Source organism: Sorghum bicolor, chromosome 1 (genome assembly GCF_000003195.3).
Source record: "Sorghum bicolor cultivar BTx623 chromosome 1, Sorghum_bicolor_NCBIv3, whole genome shotgun sequence".
In the NCBI taxonomy this organism is placed as follows: domain Eukaryota; kingdom Viridiplantae; phylum Streptophyta; class Magnoliopsida; order Poales; family Poaceae; genus Sorghum; species Sorghum bicolor.
In genome coordinates, this window is record NC_012870.2 from 49,006,774 (window position 1) to 49,030,674 (window position 23,901).

Sequence of the window (23,901 nt, forward strand, 5' to 3'; positions counted from 1 at the left end):
GACGAGGCAGCGAACCTATTCCCAAGGATGCTAAGGGACACGTACCCATGTGGAACAAGAAATCCATATTTTGGGAGCTACCTTACTGGAATGTCCTAGAGGTCCGCAACGCGATCGACGTGATGCACCTGACAAAGAATCTTTGTGTGAACTTGCTCGGATTCATGGGTGTCTACGGGAAGTCTAAGGATTCACTTGAAGCACGACAAGACTTGCAGCGCATGAAAGAACGAGACAACCTGCATCCAGAAAAGACAGATGATGGACGTCATTACTTAAGCCCTGCTAGCTACACTCTGAGCAAAGAAGAGAAGGAAAGCATGTTTGAATGTCTTAGCAGCATCAAGGTCCCATCTGGATTCTCCTCCAATATCAAGGGAATAATTAATGTGCCAGAGAAGAAATTCCTGAACTTGAAGTCCCATGACTGTCACGTTCTAATGACGCAATTGCTGCCGGTCGTTTTAAGAGGAATTCTACCTCCACACGTACGTCTAGCCACCGTAAAGCTATGTGCATTCCTCAATGCAATTTCTCAGAAGGCAATCAATCCAGAGCAACTAGCTACTCTGCAGAATGATGTCGTTCAATGTCTCGTCAGCTTTGAGTTGGTGTTCCCTCCATCCTTCTTCGATATCATGACACACCTCCTAGTTCATCTAGTCAAAGAGATTCGTATTCTCGGTCCTGTGTTCCTACACAACATGTTCCCCTTCGAGAGATTCATGGGTGTCCTAAAGAAATATGTCCATAGTCGTTCCCGGCCAGAAGGAAGCATTGCCAAGGGCTACGGAACAGAGGAGGTCATAGAGTTCTGTGTTGACTTTATTCCAGACCTTGACCCAATTGGCATTCCTGAATCTCGACACGAGGGCAGACTCAGCGGAAAGGGAACACTTGGGAAGAAAACATATATTGGTACGGGAAACGATTACTTCAATAAAGCACACTACACAGTTCTCCAGAACTCCTCATTGGTGGAACCATATGTTGAGGTACACAAAGATTTCCTATGGTCCTAGTGGCCCGGGAAGAATGAAGCTTGGATAATGCGTCAGCACATGGAAACTTTTGGCGATTGGTTGCGCAAAAAATGTCAAGGTGATGAAAACATTGATGAGCAGCTTTATTTGTTGGCCAGGCAACCATCATGGCATGTCCTCACATACAAAGGGTACGAGATAAATGGTAACATATTTTACACAGTTGGCCAAGATAAAAGGAGCACCAACCAAAATAGTGGTGTACGCGTGGATGCCACGGATCCAAATAGGAACAGACAAACATATTATGGACGCATAGAAGACATATGGGAACTAGTCTATGCAGCTAATTTTAAAGTTCCTTTGTTCCGGTGCCAATGGGTGAAGATGACCGGAGGTGGGGTAACAGTCGACAAGGAGTATGGGATGACAACCGTGGACCTTAACAATAGTGGGTTCAAAGACGAACCATTCGTCCTTGCTGCAGACGTGAGTCAGGTGTTCTATGTCAAAGATATGTCTACGAAACCAAAGAGAGGAAAAAATGATGACCACTCAATCATCAATGAGCCAAAGCGCCACATTGTCCTTTCTGGGAAAAGAAACATTGTCGGAATTGAGGACAAGTCAGACATGTCAGGCGATTACGAAAGGGATGATCGAATTCCGCCCTTCATAGTCAACAAAGACCCAAGCAATCTTTTAAACAATGAGGATACTCCATGGTTACGGCAGGATCATAACCAAGGGTCATACGTCAAGAAGAAGTTCACTGTTGTGTCGGCTTGACTTTGTATGAAACTATATTTGAGAATTGTGAATTTTGATGTGTGTAACAAACTTTGTATATTTTATATATTTTCCATTTTTCCATTTGGATAATTTTGAGCCAATCCTAATTACATTTCTATAAAATCCAAGACGGGTTTTGGTCAAACTTGGTCAAACTTGGTCAAATAACAAACTAAATTACTTCAAATGAAAATATTTTGAATACCAAGTTGTTAGATATCTTCAAGATCTAAACTTTTTATATACACAACTTTTCCATTTGAGAAAGTCTAAGTTAACAATACCCACCAATTCTTGAATCTCACACAAACTATATGAAACCATATCTGTCAATTGTGGATTTTCAACTACACCTTCCCAAAACTTTGTCAAATGTAAAAATGGTCTATATATGAAATGTAGATTTTGATGAGTGGAACAATATTTGTATTCATGACTTTTCCATTCGAGACCATCTAGGGTTCCGAAACCGCTGCGTGGCTATGAGTTCTATGAAAATTCAAAATTCAGTGGTTCAAACTTTTCCAAATGAAACGTTGACCATTAGACAACATGTAGAACTTGATGAGTGTAGCAAACTTTGTATTCATGACTTTTCCATTTGGGACAATCTAGGGTTCGGTCAAAGGGTGTGTTTGTAAAAACCAATGCTTTGACTTTGGTCAAACTTGGTCAAATAGCCCATTTGATGACTTCAAATGAAAAAAGTTTGAATACAAAGTTGTTAGAGATCATCAATATCTATATTTTATATATTGTCCATTTTTCCATTTGGATAATTTTGAGCCAATCCTAATTACATTTCTATAAAATCCAAGACGGGTTTTGGTCAAACTTGGTCAAACTTGGTCAAATAACAAACTAAATTACTTCAAATGAAAATATTTTGAATACCAAGTTGTTAGATATCTTCAAGATCTAAACTTTTTATATACACAACTTTTCCATTTGAGAAAGTCTAAGTTAACAATACCCACCAATTCTTGAATCTCACACAAACTATATGAAACTATATGTGTCAATTGTGGATTTTCAACTACACCTTCCCAAAACTTTGTCAAATGCAAAAATGGTCTATATATGAAATGTAGATTTTGATGAGTGGAACAATATTTGAATTCATAACTTTTCCATTCGAGACCATCTAAGGTTCCGAAACCGCTGCGTGGCTATGAGTTCTATGAAAATTCAAAATTCAGTGGTTCAAACTTTTCCAAATGAAAAGTTGACCATTAGACAACATGTAGAACTTGATGAGTGTAGCAAACTTTGTATTCATGACTTTTCCATTTGGGACAATCTAGGGTTCGGTCAAAGGGTGTGTTCATCAAGATATATATTTTTATATGATTTTTTATTTGATGAAAATTATACCCAACTAGCATTCCTAGTAATAAATAACAAAAATAAAAAGTTTTACGTCAATATGATGTGAAAATAAATTTCCAGTTCATTGGATATAGTTTTTGTAAATTTATTGGAATAATATATTTTTGCATTAACAAAATACTAAACATTTCTTACAAAATCATTGCAAATTTTAAAAATACAATAAGATATTTAAGTTTAAAAATTTTCATGTGTACATTAAAACAAATTACAATATATGTCACTGTTAAAAAACATTATGCAAAATATTTAATTTACTATACAATTTATAATATAAACTGTATATATAAAACAATTGAAAAACCCTTAACTAAAAAATGGGGCTTTAGCATCCGGTCCATACCACGGACCGGTGCTAAAGGGTCTGCCCCTATAAATATACGCAGGAGCCCTGGATCCGGCAGTTCATCGTCTTCGTCTTCGTTCCAGCGCCGCCGGGTTCATCTTCGCCGCCGTCGTTTCGACTCCCTCGCCGCCGCGACCACCGTCTCCACCAGCGCCGCCGCGGCCCTCCGCCAACGCCGCCGCAGCGGGCCACGGCCAGATCGAGCGCGCGGGCCACTGCACAGTACATCATCTTCCCCACGCGCGATCTTCTCCGGCCGGCTGTGTGCTAAGTATAGATCGAGAACGCCGCCATTGATAAATTACGTATTTATATACACTAGACCAGAGAAATATATATATATATATATACACAAAAAATATTACATATATATACATAAAAATATATACAAAAAATAATACTACAAATCAAAACACCATATATACATATATATATATATATATATGTATATATGGTGTTTAGTATGTATGTATGTTTTATTTTTTGTATATATGTATTATTTTTTGTATGTATGTATATTATTTTTGTACATATACACACACATATATAGTTTGTATGTATGAATTATAATTGTTTGTATGTATGTATGTATGTATTATGTTTTTAATATATTATTCTAGTATATATATAGTATGTATGTATGTTTTATTTTTTGTATATATGTATTATTTTTTGTATGTATGTATATTATTTTTTGTACATATACACACACATATATAGTTTGTATGTATGAATTATAATTGTTTGTATGTATGTATGTATTATTTTTTTAATATATTATTCTAGTATATATATATATATATAGTATGTATGTATGTTTTATTTTTTGTATATATGTATTATTTTTTGTATGTATGTATATTATTTTTTGTACATATACACACACATATATAGTTTGTATGTATGAATTATAATTGTTTGTATGTATGTATGTATTATTTTTTTAATATATTATTCTAGTATATATATATAGTATGTATGTATGTTTTATTTTTTGTATATATGTATTATTTTTTGTATGTATGTATATTATTTTTTGTACATATACACACACATATATATAGTTTGTATGTATGAATTATAATTGTTTGTATGTATGTATGTATGTATTATTTTTTTAATATATTATTCTAGTATATATATAGTATGTATGTATGTTTTATTTTTTGTATATATGTATTATTTTTTGTATGTATGTATATTATTTTTTGTACATATACACACATATATATAGTTTGTATGTATGAATTATAATTGTTTGTATGTATGTATGTATTATTCTAGTATTGTTTTTTATTCTAATGTATTACTTGGCTTAAAAGATCCTAGTATTATTTTTAGAGCACTCCAACACTTTCATTTGTAGTAGTATTAGTGTATTTCTTATCTTGTATAGAATATATATATATATATATGTATGGTTGCAGACATAGAAATGGCTGACTGTCCTCATGATGATCCTGATTTTACATTATAGGACTGACTATATATATATGTGTGTAAACAGCTTTCACTGGATACTCATGGTTATTGAAATTCCCAAGAACCGGTTGATAATCTTTGACTCAATGAGAAAACCACAAGAAAATTATCAACAAATGGTAAACATTATTCAAAGGTACGTAATGTCGATCTCAGCTAAAAAAATATCATAATATGACTCTATAATTATTAGTTCACGATCCACAATGGCTGTGTATAGGGTTTGGGAAAGATTCATTGACCGTGAACATCTCAGTGGATGTAAAGCGCCGCTTAACATAATACATCCACAAGTAAGTTCTACTAGCTAACAAACTTTCGCTAACTTTTAGCCTTATTGTCGTGGTCGTGAATATTTTTATATATATATCGTACAGTGGTGTTTAAGACAAGAAGGGGGGAACAATCTATGTGCATATTACGTGTGCAAATTCATGATGGCACAATTCAATCAAACACCCACAGAGACGCTCAGAGTACGTTACATGTCTCTTTTCATTATCTCTTGAATTATATTGAATAACTTAGATAACTAATACCTTTTTTATTTATTTTAAATTAAAGACAGAATGGCTGAGGGAAAAGGTCCTACAACAAGACCGAATCAAAGCTATCCAAGAGACGATAGCAGGATTTCTCCGCGACCAAGTGATCAATCCAAACGGCGAGTTTCACTTCAACGGCAACGAAACTCTTATTCCAAACAACGATGATCATTTGTATCGTTTGTAGACATTGGGAGAAAAAACTCTATGTATATATGTGTTACGAATTTTGTACATATAAAACTATATATATAAAGCTTTTTACATATCTATTTAATTTTTGATGTGGTCTATTCATTTTATTATAGGCAAAGCTTAATTATTAAGCTAAGCCTATAATTTTCATTTATATATGCTTAATATGCGTGTAATATAAATATATTATTGTATCAGCAAAACATGTATTGAAAAACCTATTATTATATATTATATATAAACAATAAACAGAACCGAAGAAGTGAACAAAAAAAAAAGAAAAAGAAACCCTTTAACACCGGTTGGTAATACCAACCGGTGTTAAAGGGTCCTGCAACGTGGCAGCCCTGGTAGGACCCTTTAACACCGGTTGGTGTTACCAACCGGTGTTAAAGGGGGGGGCTTCAGCCCCGGTTGCCCGAACCGGGACTAAAGGGTGGGCCTTTAGTCCCGGAAGGGCAGCACCGGCTCGGGAACCGGGGCAACAGGCCCTGCCCGAACGTGTGGCAGTGTACGTCGAACCAGGCATGCAAAGGAAAGCAACGATAGAAGATATTTCCTCTGGTTCTCCTGCACGCCTGAGTGGAGCTCGGCTCAAGATATTGTCCCTCAATTCCTTGTTTGAAAAAACCTGCACAAATAAAAAACAAATTGTTGTGAAAAAAATACTGCTGAATGGCTGATAGATTCGGCTGATAAGCTCAAGCGAACAAGGCGAAAATAAGAGGCCTCGTGTCTTTTCCTCAAGATATTGCAGGTCCTGTGTTACTGTGTGGCGAGAGTATATGCATGTTGGCTAGGAGAAGATGAATTCAGCATATTCATAGAAAACAACGAATTTCAAATACAGCTTAGCTATAGATTTAGCATTAGGAAGCAGGAAACAATTTAGGACATCGAAACAAGATTTTCTCCATTTTGGACCCTTGACAATTAAATATGGGTTCCATGTGAGATTTTGGGAGGATAAGTGATTAGAAAAGTCATCTATAAGGAACAATATCTTAGCTTATATATCATCACTAGACACAAACAAGATATTATAGATAAGGATTTGGGTGCATCACCTCTAAACATGTTATGGAGGCGTGATTTGATTGGACCTAAATTAGTGGCTTGAATTGAACTTGTTTCTTGCATTGCTAATATTACACTTTACAAGAGAATGATGTGTTCAGTGGAACTTGGACCCAAAGGTAAAGTTCTTGGTGAAATCCCATTATTAAGCTTTAATTCACATGGAGGTTCTCAACTTAAACATTATTTGGAGATGTTAAAGGCCACCGGACATCAAAACATTTCTTTTGTATCTTTGTAGAGCAGTGATTTTAACAAAAGCTAAGATAGCAAAACATAATTGGCAAGATAGTGAAAAGTGTTGCTTTAATTTTGTCATAAAAATGAGACAATTAAGCACATGTTCATTGAATGTCATTTTGCCCGCATGGTTTGGAGCTGCATGCATGTTGCTTTAAGCTTTCCTCGACCTTGTACCATTTATTATATGTTTGGGAGTTGACTTCCACTGTTTGGGACGGAGGTAAAACCTTTAGTTCTGCTAGGGTACGTCAGCTACTTGTTGTTCGCTTTGGTTATGCAGAAATAATTTAGTGTTAGAAAAGAAACATGTTTATTCTTCTTTTCAGATTATACATTCGGTTATCCATTGGCTATGCACTTGACATATCCTAATGAAAATTAGAGGCTTTGGTTGCAGCGGCATTGCAACAATTAGCGCAAGCAATCATGATGTTTTTCTCCCATGGACATAGGTGTTGATCTAGTATTCCTTTATCTTTGTTTAGGTTGTGTGCTTTTATGTAGAGACCAAAAGTGGGTTCACGATTCTTCTATATTACAATTATGAATAAACATAGATGCTTGTATTTTCTGAATTTATTCCAGGATTTAACAGTGTTATTCTTTCTGTGGTAGGCGATGTGTCCGTCGATAGCGAAGCGCCTATAGTGACTTCATCAATCTCGAGATTTATCGGTCCAACTTGGTTCTTTGGAGGTGCTCATATGGTAGGATGTACGTGTGTGCGTTCATATGGGTGAGTGTGCACTCGTGTTCATGAGCGTCTATGTTTGTAACTGAGCCTCACAGCAATGACTATAGACATTGTTGGGATATAGTATATTTTTCAACTATTAAGGATTGGGTGACTTTGTTCAGTTAGTACTTTAGATACTCCAGCTAGTTCAAAATATGAATCAAAACAACATAGCAACTGCAAAGTATCACTGGAACTGAAATCATTTATATTTTGTGCAAGTTTTGAGTACAGTAGATTTTGCAAAACAATTCAAAACATAATATTGTGCATAATAAAAAGTGTATTTCTTTTGTGCCAATTGTATTTATAGCAACTCATACAAATATGGGTTGACTATATTGTAGTAAAATCATATATAACAAAAGCAACATTATCAAAGTAACTGCCAATTACATAGTATTGTTATTTACTCTTCAACTACGCCAATGATAATATGTTGAAAGTTACTCCCTTTGTCCTTCAAAGCTTCAATTCCTAGAGTTATCTTAAGTCAAACTTTTTAAACTTTGGTCGAATTTCTAGAAAAGAACGCTAAGATTTATGATACCAAATTAGTATCATTAGATAGATATTGATGCTCTTTTCTATAAAGTTGGTCAAACTTAGTTTGGCTGGCATGGATTCTAGGAATTAAAGCTTTCAAGGACAGAAGGAGTATGGCATATTCTGAAGATACTATGCAATGAATTATCTATATGCAGACAAATTCTATGAATATTATGTTAACAAAAAGTCAGGTAGTCTCACAAGGAAGTGGTATAAACTATTTAAAGCTTATTGTAATATGCAGTAAGTAAATTTAAATATGAGATAATAATATAAATGTTTATAATTGCTATAAGAAACTCACATAATCACTGAATCTAATCGAAAAATAATAAGATCAATGATGTAGTGGCAAAGAGACCCTTACTCCTTCTGTAAGTGAAGTCGAGATGTACCCTGGCGCAATAGAGTTTATCCTTATGTTGTCTTTTGCCCACTCGCATGCCAAGTTCTTTGCTAATTGGTTCATGCCAGCTAAAAATATGCGCAAAGCTAGTTATTCATGCTGAAACATGAGATGCAAATATAAAAGGAAATAACCACTATATAGTAATGTATCTATTACCTTTAGTCATTCCATAAATTGGTCCACTAAATAAGGCTACCACTCCAGCAATTGAAGATATGAAAACAATGCTGCCAGACCCGGAGGCTTTCAGAAGTGGATGTGAAAGTAGGGACAAATGATATGCGGGTTCAAGATTAGTGGCCATAACAATTGAATACTCCTCCGCGGAATGCTCCATTGCTGATTTCCTAATGCATATCCCTGCATTGTCTACCTAAAAGATAGTTATACATGGTCAAACTATACAGAGCATACCGAGGGGACCATGTTCGCTGAAAATAGAAATGCATTGGTAACAAAATGTGAATACACGTACGTATGCTGAGAAAATTGGTCAAATGTCTTTCTTTAAATGTTGTTGTATGTTATATTCTATTCCTCGGTTCCAAATTGTTAGTTGTTCTAGATTTTCTAGATGCACATATTTTACAATGTATCTAGACAAAATATATACCTATTAAAAAAGCTAGAATAATTTACAATTTGGAATAGAGGGAATAGATAGCAAGTGCTGCTTTTTCGACCTTTCTAAAAGTTTAACAAAACATATATATATATATATATATATATATATATATACACAAACAATTTATGACAATTGTCCATCATATGTTTTTGTACTGTGTGTATGAGAGTGAGTGTGTGTCTATGTGTGTGAACCTCCGAGGCCTTGTTTATTTGCTTGGGTGACGCACTTTCGTTTGTACTTGACAATTACTGTTCAATCATGGATTATCTAGGCTCAAAAGATTCGTCTCGCAAAGTATAGATAAATTGTGCAATTAGTTATTTTTTATCTATATTTAATGCTCATGCATGTGCCACAAGATTTGATGTGATGGGGAACCTTAAAAAAAATTTAGATTTTCAGTGTAACTAAACAAGGCCTTAGTTTTCTGTTTACCTTGGGTTCACAGATGGGGTTCATAGAGTTTTTGTATTTCGACATATGTGATTCATTTTGTTGTTCTGCATCATTGTGTGTTCTACGGGCTTCTTCCCCCTTTTTTCTTCTTAATATAATAAAGCGTAGTTCTCCTATGTTTTTATGAAAAAAATAGATAGAGCTTCTTGACAATATTCATTTCTTCTTAACATATTAACGGGAGCCGTCTTGCATCTTTTTATAAAAAGTACTATACACTGTTCTTTTATGGGGTGTTTTGTTGGTAGAATGAAGTGGTCCATCATCACTCAGCCTTAAGTTTTTTGTTTGGTTTGTTGAATAAAATGAGTTGGTCCAATTGCCATCTCATTCCTCATGAGCTAATAACTAATATTGGTCTATGAGGAATGGGTAAGTTCACTAGTAAACAAACTAAGTTAGTTAACCTATATTATTTCTGAACTCAAAAAAATCAAAATGGAAAACTATGTAGTAGTTTCAACTATCGACAACTCAATAAATTTGATATTCATAGTCTAGTTTCTAGTCTTATCTTTTAGTAGTACTTTTGTTCTATTTTCTTCTTTTACACGAAACTTAGTTTTCGAGATTACCTGAAACGTTCTGGTACCACTTGTAATAAGGAACAACCATATGCATTGATTGATGCAGAAGCTTAGGTATTAATTTATTCCCTTTTTAAAAAAGGTTTAGTAATTTTAGAAAGAAGGACAAGGGTAAAATAGAGCTATTGGACTAATCTGAGTATGTCAATGAGTATAGGCTAAAACATTATATTCATCTGCATGACCACTCGTTTCCTTCTTAAATGCGCACGTAAGCAGCATGCCACTTCACTATTGAAGGGAGTAAGCAGATGTACAACACCACAAATACTTCTACTATGGAACAAGCTTAGTGTAAAAGGAGTCCTGATATAGAGGATGTTTAAGACTATCCTGCTCTATGTTTTCAGCTCCATTCTATATTTATTTGTCAGACAGTTTCAGCTCCATGTACTCTGTACGGAAAAAAAGGATCGAGTTGTGAGAGCACCTAAAGTGGTACACAACAAACTCTAGTTTTTTTTGTGAAGCTGCTCCACGGTGTAGTTTGTAGAGCAGTCCAAAACACTCCATAATTGTCGTACTCGGAAGATTCATATATAATTTCCAAGACATTTGTTTGCTTTGAGATTTAAAAATGAGTTTTAGTTTTATAAATATACCTTGATTTTAATGTAGAAATAAACTGTCTCAACTTATTTCACATTAACTGTTTTTCTAGAGATACGGTTGTATAATTACTCTAATTTATGCATATATATATATATATATATGTGTGTGTGTGTGTGTGTGTGTGTGTTAACTATAGATTGTTTTTATTCCAAATTGAGTTTAATTGTGTATATTTTTTCTACTATCTACTAATTCTTTTTGGAGTAACCTTTTTATCAGTGAAATCACACTAGCACACTCAAGAAACCAGGCTCGACTCTTATCGTCCATGACACCTCAATATAGCGAATTAGCTATTACAGCTGAAATCACTTACTCTTGTCAAATTGTGAACAAATATTTCATGTATAATTATACTTTCATAGACCTATTATTTAACTAATCTATATCTATATATCGAATATCAAAGAGTGAAAATTTCTTTCCTCCGTCTTTCACACGATCTCTCTCGTCACAATCCGTCTATCATTGTTCCCAGCGTTGCATATATGATAGGATAGGAGGACGTCGATGAAGCACAGAGCTCAGGTCCTTTCTACAGCGTGCCACCGTCATAGACTAGTCTCCGGCGATGGGAAGCCATCGAGATGCAGCAGACACTACTGTGGCTGTGAGTATTCTATTGGGTTTGGGATCGATAGAGCTTCGTCGCTGCATCAACCAAAACCTACGTCAATATGGCCGTGGGCGTTGGAATAGCGCGCGAGTCTCGTGAATCCAGGCCTTTTTAGTTACAAAATTTTTACAAAATATACAGCTGTGTAATTTGATAAATATTTTTTGACCATAGATTAACTAGGTTCAAAACACTCGTCTCCTAAATTACAGCTATGTAATTAGTTATTTTTTATCTATATTTAATGCTCTATATATGTGCCAGAAGATTCGATTTAATGAAGTATCTAAAAAGTTTTACAATTTTTTTAAAATTAAACAATGTGTTCCGCGTGATAGATCGATTTGGCGGTGGCCGGCGCCAGTGCCGCAAGCGTCTGTGCTTCCGGTGCGTGCGTTGTGTTGTTTGCCATGGCCGGCTAGAGAAATGGCAGTCGATCCCGGTTTGTTTGGCCGAGCCAAACAAATCATGTACTCGCTTGATTTATTTTCGTTGCCTATACGTCTTCTTCCCACTAATTCCCACTACCGTTTAGTTTACAGTTACTGAACCAAACAGTACTGAGATGTGCTCCGATCTGCATCGATCTCAAAGCTAGTATTTAGGCCTTGTTTAGTTGCAATTTTTTTTTTACAAAATGGACATTGTAGCACTTTTATTTGTATTTGACAAATATTATCAATCATGGACTAATTAGGCTCGAAAGTTTTCTCTCGTAAATTACAAGTGAACTATGTAATTAGTTTTTATTTTTATCTATATTTAATGCTCCATGTATGCGTCTAAAGATTCGATGTGATGGAAAATGTGAAAATTTTGCAAAATGTTTTGGGAACTAAACAATGCCCTAATTAACTAAGGGGTTGTTTAGTTCAAAAAAATACAAAATACAAAATGCCAACTATATTGGATTGATGGAATGCAAAATGTCAAAATTTGTAGGTTATGTTTAGTTTCATCTAAAATGCAGAATTTATTGCCCTCATGAGAACTTCATAAGGCTGTTTTTGTTTTGGGATTTTTGCCTCTGGAGGCCAAAATTCAAAATAAAAAATAACCACCTTTGTACTAAAATATTTTTATAGTATTTAGTTTTATTTGACAAAATAATGAATCAAAACCCTAAAATCTTTTAGAATATAAGGGGAACTAAACATTCTCTAAATATTTTTTAAAATAATTTTTTTACTAGGTTTCACCCGAGCCTATTCAAGCCCAATCCATGCCTATCACATACCCAAGCCGAACCCTAAATCCCCTAGTTCTGTTACTGTTTGGGTGATGTCCGGCAAGGAGCTGCAGATCAGTATGCTGGGACTAGGACATACTATAATGCAACGTTCTAGGATGTATTTAATGTTATTCTATGGTGTATCTAGGAATGTTTACTTAGTATATATGTATTGTTTTATGGTTTATCTGATAATGTTTATTTAGTATTAAACATGTGATGTTCTACGATATATTTAGTGTTGTTTACGTATTATATATATGTGATATTTTATAATGTATTTAGTGTTGTTCTGTAGCGTATCTGGCATGTTCACTTATTATACATGTGATGTTCTACGATGTATTTAGTGGTTGTTCATATACTATATATGCGATTGTTAATCTGGAGATGTTCCCTTAATATATATGTAATGTTTTACGATATAGTTAATGTTATTCACGTACTAAATATGTGATGTTCTACAATATATTTAGTATTGTTCTATGTTGTATCATCTTCAACAGATAAATATTTATTAATAAAATTTTACGTAAACATATTCATGTGGGGTTTTATTTTGAAAGATTTATTATAAAAAAGTCTAATGGTGTAATCGGAGTTTTATTTAGATCTTTGGCTTAACGGTTATTACTTTTTTTTAGTTTATTAAAAATTATTTACATGTGCGATGATTGAGTTGGACGTGGACCAATTTGGCAGCGTCTTTTATGTAGCTAGTGAGAGCACACGCGCTAGGCAGGAACGTGAACGGATGTTACCGTCCGATGGACGGACGCCCCCGGAGACTGCGCAAGGCACTTGACATCGTGGCGTCGCCGTACGCCGCTGGAAAGCCACCGCGCCGCCCGCCGGCGCCGCCAAGCAGAGCTCGCATGAGGAGGTCCACATCGATCTCCTCCTATGACGGGCCGTATGCGATGAACCGGCAGACAGCACATCAATGTCAGAGATAATGTAAAAGAATCCTCCGATGAGTCTGCTCCTTGCAAGCCTGTGGGCTAGGAATGGGCTGGGCTTGAATGGTCTGGGGCCACGCGGGGGGGAGTTGAAAATAATTAGCAAAATAATTTAATTAATTTTTTAAATGAGCTACTTTGAGATCTGTGCAAATTTTATAAAAGGAGTACGGGAGCAATTGCCAACAGTACTACCTGGACACCATTTTTCATTCATGGTCATAGACATTTGAAGGGTCTCCGGCGATGTCTTTTAGTTCATATACCGATATAACTGAGTTGCGCTGTGGATTTATGATAATAACCCTTTTTTTTCTTTCTTTTTTTTTCGTTTTCGCGAGCGTGTTAATGTGAGATTTTGTTTAATAAAATAAAGAAATGAAAAGAGAGTTGCTCACAAGGATGTCGAGCTTGCCGCCGAATTGGCACGCGACGTCGCGGACCAAGTGCTCCCGCTGCTCTTTCATGGAGACATCGCAGACGGATCCGGTGACACGGCAGCCCCTTGCGTGCCAATCCTTGAGGCGCTCGTTCAGCTCCGCCTCGTTGAACGTGCACGTGTGCACGGCGGCTCCCAGCGCCAGCAGCTCCTCCACCACACGACAGATCGATGGCACACTAAAACTAAAGCACTCGAACCCTAGCTCCCGTCGGCTCAGCTTTGAGATTAGTACTAGTGTACTGGCCGGTAGTACATGTGTGGGGATGAGACAAGCAGGGAGGCTTACCCAATGCCACGGGTGCCCCCAGTGACGAGAGCTGTCTTCCCTTGGAGTGACCATCTACCCAAGGTTGTCACCAATGAGGCCATGTCCTTCCCTACTCGATGATACGTCCTCGTCGTGCATCCAGGCGATATATATAGAGAGGGGAAAGTGAAGGTAGTTGCCAGCATCAGGCAAAAAAAAAAAAAAAAACACTTCAATCCTTTACACATGGACATATGACGTCTAAAACGATTCTCATTCCCACTGATAACGATTTGCAATAAAGAACGCAGCAAAAAAAGAAAAGATTGTCCATCTCCTAACATCACCCGGCTGTCTTCTCTAACACGTTTTATACATGTAATCCGTACATCAGGAAATAGGGTTCATCGTGATAGTATTTTATCATGGACAAATCAAGATCACGGTAACACTCTAAAAATTGCATATTTTTAAAAATAGAGTAAATTGATTTATTGCATTTTTGCGAGTATTATAATAATTTTTATAAAACTAAAATCCACTATAAAGTCTAGTTACATGTTTGAGCATCCATGCTGCTGCATTTATTTTGTTTCAGTGGTTCTTTCAAATTCAAAAGGGTTTTTAAAATTCTTTTGAAATCTATTTGAGAAAGGTTTTGAAAATAAAAATAGAAAGAGATTTATTTTCTCTTCCTTCCTCCCCTGGAATTTGGCCCGAAGGCTTCCCATTTGCCTGCCTGTGGTTCGGGGCCATAGCCCAGCTCCCTCTCCCCTTCTTCTCCTGTGTTCCTGGGCCGCAAAGACAGACTGGACCGTCGAGTCGCGTGAGCACTCCCCTCTTCGCTGCCGACGCTGATAAGCAGGCCCCGCGTCACTGAGACACTGACAGGTGGTGCCCACCTGTCAGGACCTTCTGCTACCTCGTGACCGAGTTGGACTCCACAACGAGTTCAAAACCGGCCACGTAGATTCTTCGCGTTGGCTTGCTCCGCATATAGAGGGCTCCCATAAATAGCAGCCACAGTCTCGGCACCTCCCTATCCCCAACCCTAGAGAAACCCGCTGCCCTAGCCGTGCTGCCGCCACCATCGAGAAATCCTAGATCGCCGTCGAGGTTGAAGTCCCAATTCGTCGAGTCTTTGCCTCGGTGAGCTCTCTACCGGGCTTCCCATTGGCCTTGTGAAGTCGCCAAGACCCTTCTTTCTCTTTTTCGTGCTCTCTACACTCCGCTTAACCTCGCCGAACTTTGCAGGAGCTCGTCCGTCCGCCATCCTCCATCGCGAGTGCACCCCGGGCGCTCCCCGACATGCCCTAGGTGAGATCGCGATAAGCTACTCTGCGTTCCTGTGCCTTTGGTTCCTCGATTCATGTTCCAAATCACTGGATTGACGAACACCAGCCAAGTCCGCCCATGGCGCCGCCGAGTTCCCCCCCAACTTTGGCCGGCTTCTCTCTCTCTCTCCCAACCCCCAATCTAATCTCGGTCGTCCAGACAAGATCCAACGGCTCAGATTGAAGGGTACCCCTTCGGCCTAGCTTTTGCAAAAGAGTCCTTCCAAATTTTAATTACAAAACCCGTAGTCCATAGCGTATTCTTGAAATATGTTTTCTTATTTCAAAAGCGTATTTTCTTTATTCAGATTCAAAAATACGTTTTCTCAATATTCATATTTGCCACTGAGCCTATTTTGATCATAAAATCTCCGTTTTGACTCTGATTTGATCCATTCAAATTGCGTAGATTCGTTTTACAAACTTTTTATCTTTATTTACTACTGTTGGTGTATCAGGTTTTATCTTTAAAACCGGATGCTACAAAGGGGTACAAATATGTTTGGAACCGCTAGTACAAAGCTTTATTGTACCAGTGGGCTTGCAATCTCCTTCGTGCCCATGATTCTACGCGATTACAACATGTCTGTAACAAAAACTGAACACTAGCTAATGCAACTATATGCTGATAACTCGCTTGACATGGTTAGGATGCAAATGCAACAGTACGGTGGGCATTTTTGAAACTAACACACTAGTACATGGGTATACTATTCATGCGGTTGGTAACCTATTTTTACTGGCGTTTTCTAGCAGCGTCTGCACTGTAGGCCAGTAGAAATGGGCTAGTTCCACAGGCGGTTCTTTGTATGCCGCCTGTAGAAAACATTCTCAGGATTTTTTTTATAGAAAATACGAAATCGCATTTTAAAAATAGGAAAAAAAATATTTAATACCAGGGAAGGCCCACTGACTAATCGCCTGTCCGTCTTCACATTTTTTCACGTAAAATCGCCTGTTACACAGCCAATGGGATTCAAACCTAAGACCTCACCCTCGCGTGTAACCTCCTCTACCACTCCACCTATCACTGACATATGTCTATATTAGAATTTAGTTCTCCACATATTATCCTAAACTGAGCATACATTGATTATTTGAGACCGTAAACAGATTCGAATGGAAAAGTTGTGAACGACAAAGTTTCATAACTTTTCAAGATCCACAACTTTTATATTGGTAGTTTCTCCATCTGAGGTAATTTACAAAATTTGAATTTTAAATTTGAGAAATTCAAACGTTGTTTTCGATGACAAGATGATTTCAAATGAAAAAAATTATCAACTACAAAATTTCATAACTTTTCGAGATCTATAACTTTTATTTTGATTGTTTTTTCAAACGAGGTCATTTGAAAAGCTCAAAAAAATCAATTTCAAATTATTTTTACAGGCTGTTTTCTTAAGCAACCGCATGTAGAAATATGATTTTTAGTGGCGGTTCCTTAGGAAAACCACCTGTAGAAATACATGATTTCTACAAGTGGTTTTGTTAGAAAAACCGCCTGTGAAGATACATTAGCACAGACGGCAAGCCAACCGCGGACAGACGACTTTTTATACCACAGGCGCGTGATAACTAAAACCGTTTGTAGTATAAAAAGGGGTGTCGGCGTTGTACTCTTTTCTACTAGTGACATCTGAATGAAATTAATTTGTAAATCATTTGATCTTAACAAAAAATCTGTACAGAACATGTCTATGGTTATAAATCTTAGTGAACTGCTCCTTCCTTGCGATTGCGATTATAGTCAGATTATTCATTATTAAATTAATAGATCTGAGAGGACAAGGTGATGATGAAGTATGGGGAGAAGCCAACACCTAGGAGTAGATAGCAAGACGGAAGAGATTAGGTCCCCTGCTGCAGCGTATGCAGCGTCGTGGCCCTCTAGCAATTTTCTCATATCCACTAATTTGATATTGAATACATCAATTTGACAATTGAATACATAAATACGTACAATTATGGGATTATGCAGCGTATGCAAACCCCATCTTGAGCGCGAGATCCTCGTCAAGCTGTCCGCATCGTGCCGCCTGCTGCTCCTTGCGGCCGAGGCGTCAATGGTGAGGCGCTGCAACCTTCAATTATGCGATTACTAGTAGAATCCGCGCGCCATCGCGTGCGTGGATAAGTTCATATAGAATATAAAGGTTGGACATTTAGAGTTCTTAACAGAGTGGATATTTATATATGCTAGATGCATAAAAACATATTACATCTGTAGGTATTTACAGGATGGATGCATTAAGTATTGGATAGGTTCTTGTTCTGAGTAGGCAACGATATTACATAAACAAAAATATGACATATGCATGTATGTACAGGATGCAAGCATTATACATTAGTAATAATATTATGTATATCTCTGGTCCAGACTGGCAGAATATGGCTCTTGATTGCTTCAAGCCTGCTGGCAAAATATGCTGTGTTGTCTGGTGCTTAAGGTACCTATTAAGAAACCGATGTTAGATCATTGTGGTTCTCAAAGAAGTTGACTATTTTTTTCCGGCTCATTTTGAATTCGAAGGTGTTAGGAATAGATGAGTATACCTTGAAGGTCATAGTACTGTTTTTGGACCTCTTTATGGTGCTCACTGTCAAGATCAGAGTCTCCTGCTAATGTTGTACTCATAATGATTATAGATAGTAGCATTCCAATTTAATAAAGACATTGTAAATGTGAATGTTGTTACCTCAAAAGTTGTCAGTGTTTTCTAAATAGTATAGGTCATCTTGGTTGGCACGCATGTCCTCTGTAATGACTTCATACCATAATGGCCAAATGCTGATAATACCGCCATTATGTGTTCCTTTTTTGACATCTATATGTGCAATCTCCAGTATAGATATCTCTGATCCGTAAGCATCCACTGAGGTTTGCTGGTGTGAATGCTATTTTATGGATAGTGCATATTTTCCTAAGGAGGTGGCGTACTATGAACTCACAACAGAGATGAGGTGGAAGCCCAGAGATATAAATGGTTAGGTGTTCACTGTTGGATGCTATGAGTGAATGGGGATTTAGGTGCTGAGCATTTGTAATATGGGTCTGAAGAGGAACAACTGTTGAACCATAACTTGTGTCCCATGGGATCAGTGGATGTATAAAGGTACCAACCTTGAGAAATCCTCTGTTAAGCATGATGCTTTTTGTACTGGATGAGTCTAGCATGATAATGTAATCTGAGTTGTACTGTGAGATATCTTCTACCTTGATATTAATCTGGAGTTCTTCCAGGATTACATCCTTTAAGTCTTTGTGACCTATGATCTCTCTTGCTGGTTGTGGAAGCCTTGCAATCACTGCTCTTTCTTCTATGTGCGCAGTGATGGATTGAATCTCCGAGTCGTTAATTACTGTGAGATTTTTATAGAGGTGGGCATTCATCTTGATAAGTGTTATCGTAGTTGTGTCGTTACAATACCTGCATATTTATCATAGAAAAAGAAAAGAATCAACGCATGTGTGATCCAATGTGGGAATTAAGTTCATAGGATTTGCACTGGAAAATATCCAAGCAAGGATGATGATTGAATGGTTTTAGAATTATTATGAAATTAAACGTTTAGCACCTGCAGTCATAACCATTTAAGTAATGATGACAGTTGAATCCTTTTAGAACTATTTTGGTAAGACCCCTTTGTTGATTGTACGAAATAGTTGTGACCTTTATATTTATGGAGAAAAATTAGGATGATCTGTGTTTTTTTATATATATGCAAATAGTTTCCTCCTTGTCGAAATCTTCTTTACAATCAGGAAATGCAACATATATAGAGACCTACAGGTAAACCATGGAATAACAACAGTAATAATTCTGCATTTTTCATATGTCATTTATTCTATCTTTGTATATACTCTATTTTTTTAAAAAAAACCTGCATGTAGATATATTTTAATGAGCACATGTACAAACTGAGAATATGGTTACAACATGGAGAATCTCTTAGATATATTTTAATGAGTACACCTATAGAGGATTAGCCAGTTATATTATCAGAACTCATTACTGGATTTGGAAACAGAGTTGTTGTAAATGTTTTAATATTGTGTTGAAAAAGTTATAGATTGTGTGAGTAGGTTAATGAAGTGGAAGCTGAAATAAGATAGAATTGAATTGTGTGGTTATAGCGTTTTTTGTACATAGGCAGGGAGATTTTGGATTTCATACCTGATTTGTGGGCACCTGGTTGATTCTGATTTGTAGTCACTTGAGTTATGATTAGCAGGAATATTGAAGGCTCCAAGATCTGAGAGAGACGGTGCAAAGATAAACGGTGAAACTATGAAATTTTAGCCAGGAGGACTAAGCATGTCTCAGATAAGGAGACTGCGGAAGGGAGGGTCCTATTTCAGCCTCTGACGTATGTGCTAAAACAGTAGTGAGCAAGCATACACAACAGTTGCACAAAAAAAAAACAAAATTGAGTTAAATAAAAGTATCACAAAAATGTGTGGATATAGAAGTGACATAATATATGGAAGTACATACATGTACTCACTGAGGAACCCTCAGTATCTCTATCCATGGCGTTGATGCGTGCAGACAACTACTGAAACTGAGTGCAATAAAAAATACGATGCACAAAATAGCAAAACGCAGATGAACATAAAAAAAACGATGAACACCAAGCTAGGTAAATCTATGTGTAATCTACCATAGTAAATCCGTAGATACCGAAATTCTATGGCTAGGAAGCAGTGACCGCATGAGGATTGAAATTCTGAATATAAAGAGAGAACCAAAGTAGGAATAACGTGAAATAGAATATTGACCACACAAGCAGTCTATGATAACGGGATGTAATCTGAGAATGAGGATTCTAAAATAAATGTGATGACCAACTACTCTGTCAGCAGCGAGCTATATGATGTCAACAATCGGACAGACCTGTTAAATTGACACTAAAAATTACCCTGCTGACCAATAAGGAGTTCCAAACCATCCGTAAGCCACCAGCGACCTCTGGGTTCAGAAATCCTACTCTGTAAACAACAATATTATTGAACCCAAACAAAATGTATAAATCTTATCCTCCATGTCACAAATTTCATCAGTAGTAATTTTGTGTCTAATCTATAGACCCAGACAGCAGGCAGTCTTGTTCGGAGGTCCATAATTCCCAAAATGGAGTTACTGAATGGAAACAAACAAGCTCAACGCACCCACCAGCCATCGCACTCTGCCAGACAGATATATGGGCTTTGCCTTCCGAAATCCACCCAACATACATGATCAAATCATGTACCGAATAGAAGTACAAGGATTGCAAAGTTCTAAGTAGGAGGGTCAGGCAGAAACTAACAATGGTTGCATCACACAGAAGGCATCCTGGATGGTTTAGGAGACAATACCTGTTACTGTAGTGACGAAAACAGTGCCGGAGGAAGGAGCAGTGAGCGGAAGATGCAGAGCTCGAAAACCACCGTGAGACAAGATTCCCACTCCGGAGCGCCAACAGCAGACCCCACTCTCAACCCAAGCGAACAGCAAAGGAGCAGCAGACCCCCAACCCCCACCCCCCGCGAACGGCAGAGGAGCAGCAGGGCCCCCCCCCACCGAACGCGACGGGCAGGGTGGCCGACGCCGCGAATCAGAGCTAGGGCCAGAAATTGCAGGAGTTCGCAATGCGTTCGAGGTTTGTGCGAGGAAACAATGGAGCAGGAAGGGGCAAAGGAAGCGACGGAGCAAACCAAGAGAAGAAAGAAGAGGAAGCGTCACGGAGCAGAAGAGAAAGAAGCTGGCGACCTGGAGGTGGAGGGCCAAATATATTTGCCAGAGCAGATTCGTGGGAGAAGCCAAAAGAAGCTTAAGGTGGCGCACAAAAATCACACTAGAAGTCGCTTCTCGCAGAATCAATTGGAGACACTAGGATCCGCTCCAGCAAACGAGAGCCACAAGATGGAAGATCGAACGACCATCTTTTTTTTGGACGACGTGGCACCAGCTTCCTTCCCTGGGATCTGCCGGATAGTTTAGGGAAGAATTATGCAGCCTATGCGATTAGCACCTCTTGAGCGCGTTATCCTTATCGCGCTGTCCGAATCGTGTGATCTCCAGAATTATTTTGATAGCGGGATCTCCAGATTGCAAAAGAAGGAAAGCTTCGGTCGAGGGGAGGCATGTGCTTACACATGGGCGGCAAGAATCACCTGTGAGAAAAAAAAGAACACAGGAGCGAGACGCGGCTAAGGGGAGACGTTTTCTCACAATAAATCAGCTAATAATACTTTGTACCATAATTTATCAATCAATAGCAGAGTTTTCTCCACCTAGGCCTTGTTTAGTTCCGAAAAAATTTCAGATTCCGCTACTGTAGCACTTTTATTTTTATTTGACAAATATTGTCCAATCATGAACTAGCTAGGATCAAAAGATTCGTCTCACGATTTACAGACAAACTATGTAATTAGTTTTTGTTTTCTTCTATATTTAATGCTTCATACATGTGCCACAAAATTCGATGTGACGGAGAATCTTGAAAACTTTTTGGATTTCGGGGTTGAAAGGTCCAAATGGCTAGAGGGGGGGTGAATAGCCTATTTAAAATTTCTACAAACTTCACTAAGCAAGTGAGTTAGTAAAACAAATGGCGAAGCAATTCTAGCACTAGCTCAACTAAGCTATGCAAGCCACCTATACAAACTAGTACAAGGCTAAACACTAAAGCACAACAACAAGAGAACTAAGCTAAACTAGCTACACAACTAGCAATGTATGCACAAAAGTAAAGGAGAGGTGAGTGATTGTTATACCGACGTTGTAGAGTAGAAATATAGGCAATCAATCAATCACAACAATAAGAGAATCCTCGGCAAGAAATGACACAAGATTTTTTACCGAGGTTCACTTGCTTCCCGGCAAGCTAGTCCTCGTTGTGGCGATACACCCACTTGATGGATCACGAGCTAATTGGCAATCCAAATCCAAACCCTCAGCGGGTGCCGCACATCCACTCACAAGATGGGGATCCTCCAAGCCACGAGCAATCCACTAGAGTAGCCAATTGCGATCTCCCGCGGGAAGGCTCAAGAACCCCTCACAAATTACTTGGTGAGGCTCGAAACAATCTCCAATCACGAGCTCAACACCACCGCTGCTCCAAGCCGTCTAGGGCGTCGGGAAACACCCAAGAGTAACAAGAAATCCGCAGCAAACTCAAGAATCAAGTGCCACTAAATGCAACTCTCAAAGCAATGCACTTGAATCTCACTCAATCTCATTAGGATGAGCAATCTAGCAAGGAGATGAGTGGAGGGAGTATTCTCTAGCTCAATGTATGTCTTAAGTAATTAAATGTGCAAGAGTTGACCTCCCAAAGCCGGCCACCAACTATTTATAAGCCCCTCAAGAAAACTAGTCGTTGGCTGTTTTCACTGGGCTGTAAACGGGGGCACCGGACGCTACTAAGTGAGCACCGGACGCTCGACACCTTGCGTCCGGTGCACTAGAGTTGGCCACGTGTCCTTCCTCGATTTCGCGTGTCAGTTTCTAACGGCTACCTGCAACACACCGGACGATGGGCACCGGACGGTCCGGTGCTCACCGGACTCGTGCGCAGAGAGTTTGTCAAACTCGCGACCTCACCGGACGCTAGGCAGCGGACGGTCCGGTGCTCACCGGACTCGTGCGCAGAGAGGGTTGCAAAAACCCCTCACACCGGACGCTAACCACCGGACGCTCTCAGAGTGCGTCCGGTGCTTAACCCTAGCAAGGTCAAGCTCACCGGACGCTGAGGCCAGCGTCCGGTGCCTCCGCACTCAGCGTCCGGTGAGTGTTTCTCAGTGAGAAAACACTCCCGCGACTTCTCTAAATTTCCCACCGGCGCAATAGAAAATATACACTTATTTTTCTCAAAAGCGCCGAATCCCGCCTCGCAAGCTCGGCGGGAGGGAGAGAGGAACCCACACCCCTCTGAACCCTAGGAACTCCACCTCCTTTGTAAATGTGCTAACACCAACAAGTGTCCACCACCAAAGTGCAAGTGTGTTAGCTTTTCACAAACATTTTCACCAAAGGAGTTAAGTTAGCACTT

At 38.3% G+C, this 23,901-nt stretch overlaps 1 protein-coding gene and 1 long non-coding RNA gene across 5 annotated transcripts in view; both read right to left on the reverse strand.

Annotated features, from left to right (window-relative positions):
• Positions 1–15,797, reverse strand: part of LOC8066442 (tropinone reductase homolog At5g06060) — a 28,527-nt gene extending 12,730 nt beyond the window's left edge. Inside the window, exons 1-6 of the mRNA XM_021451885.1 lie at positions 15,703–15,797; positions 14,564–14,617; positions 14,234–14,453; positions 8,903–9,119; positions 8,705–8,811; positions 6,197–6,363 (exon numbers count right to left, since the gene is read on the reverse strand). Of these exons, the coding sequence (XP_021307560.1) occupies positions 6,197–6,363; positions 8,705–8,811; positions 8,903–9,119; positions 14,234–14,453; positions 14,564–14,617; positions 15,703–15,797 (860 nt within the window). The remainder of the gene's footprint in view (positions 1–6,196; positions 6,364–8,704; positions 8,812–8,902; positions 9,120–14,233; positions 14,454–14,563; positions 14,618–15,702) is intronic.
• Positions 18,029–21,634, reverse strand: LOC110433971. 4 transcript variants are annotated; one of them, XR_002451431.1, is made up of 6 exons: positions 21,221–21,631; positions 20,358–20,424; positions 20,037–20,236; positions 18,558–19,289; positions 18,415–18,477; positions 18,029–18,312 (listed from the first exon to the last, which is right to left on the reverse strand). It is a non-coding gene; the product is annotated as an uncharacterized LOC110433971 (long non-coding RNA). The 4 variants fall into 4 exon arrangements; XR_002451430.1 differs by having other exon boundaries at positions 20,037–20,424; positions 21,221–21,634; XR_002451429.1 differs by lacking the exon at positions 20,358–20,424 and having other exon boundaries at positions 18,415–18,480; positions 20,037–20,115; positions 21,221–21,626.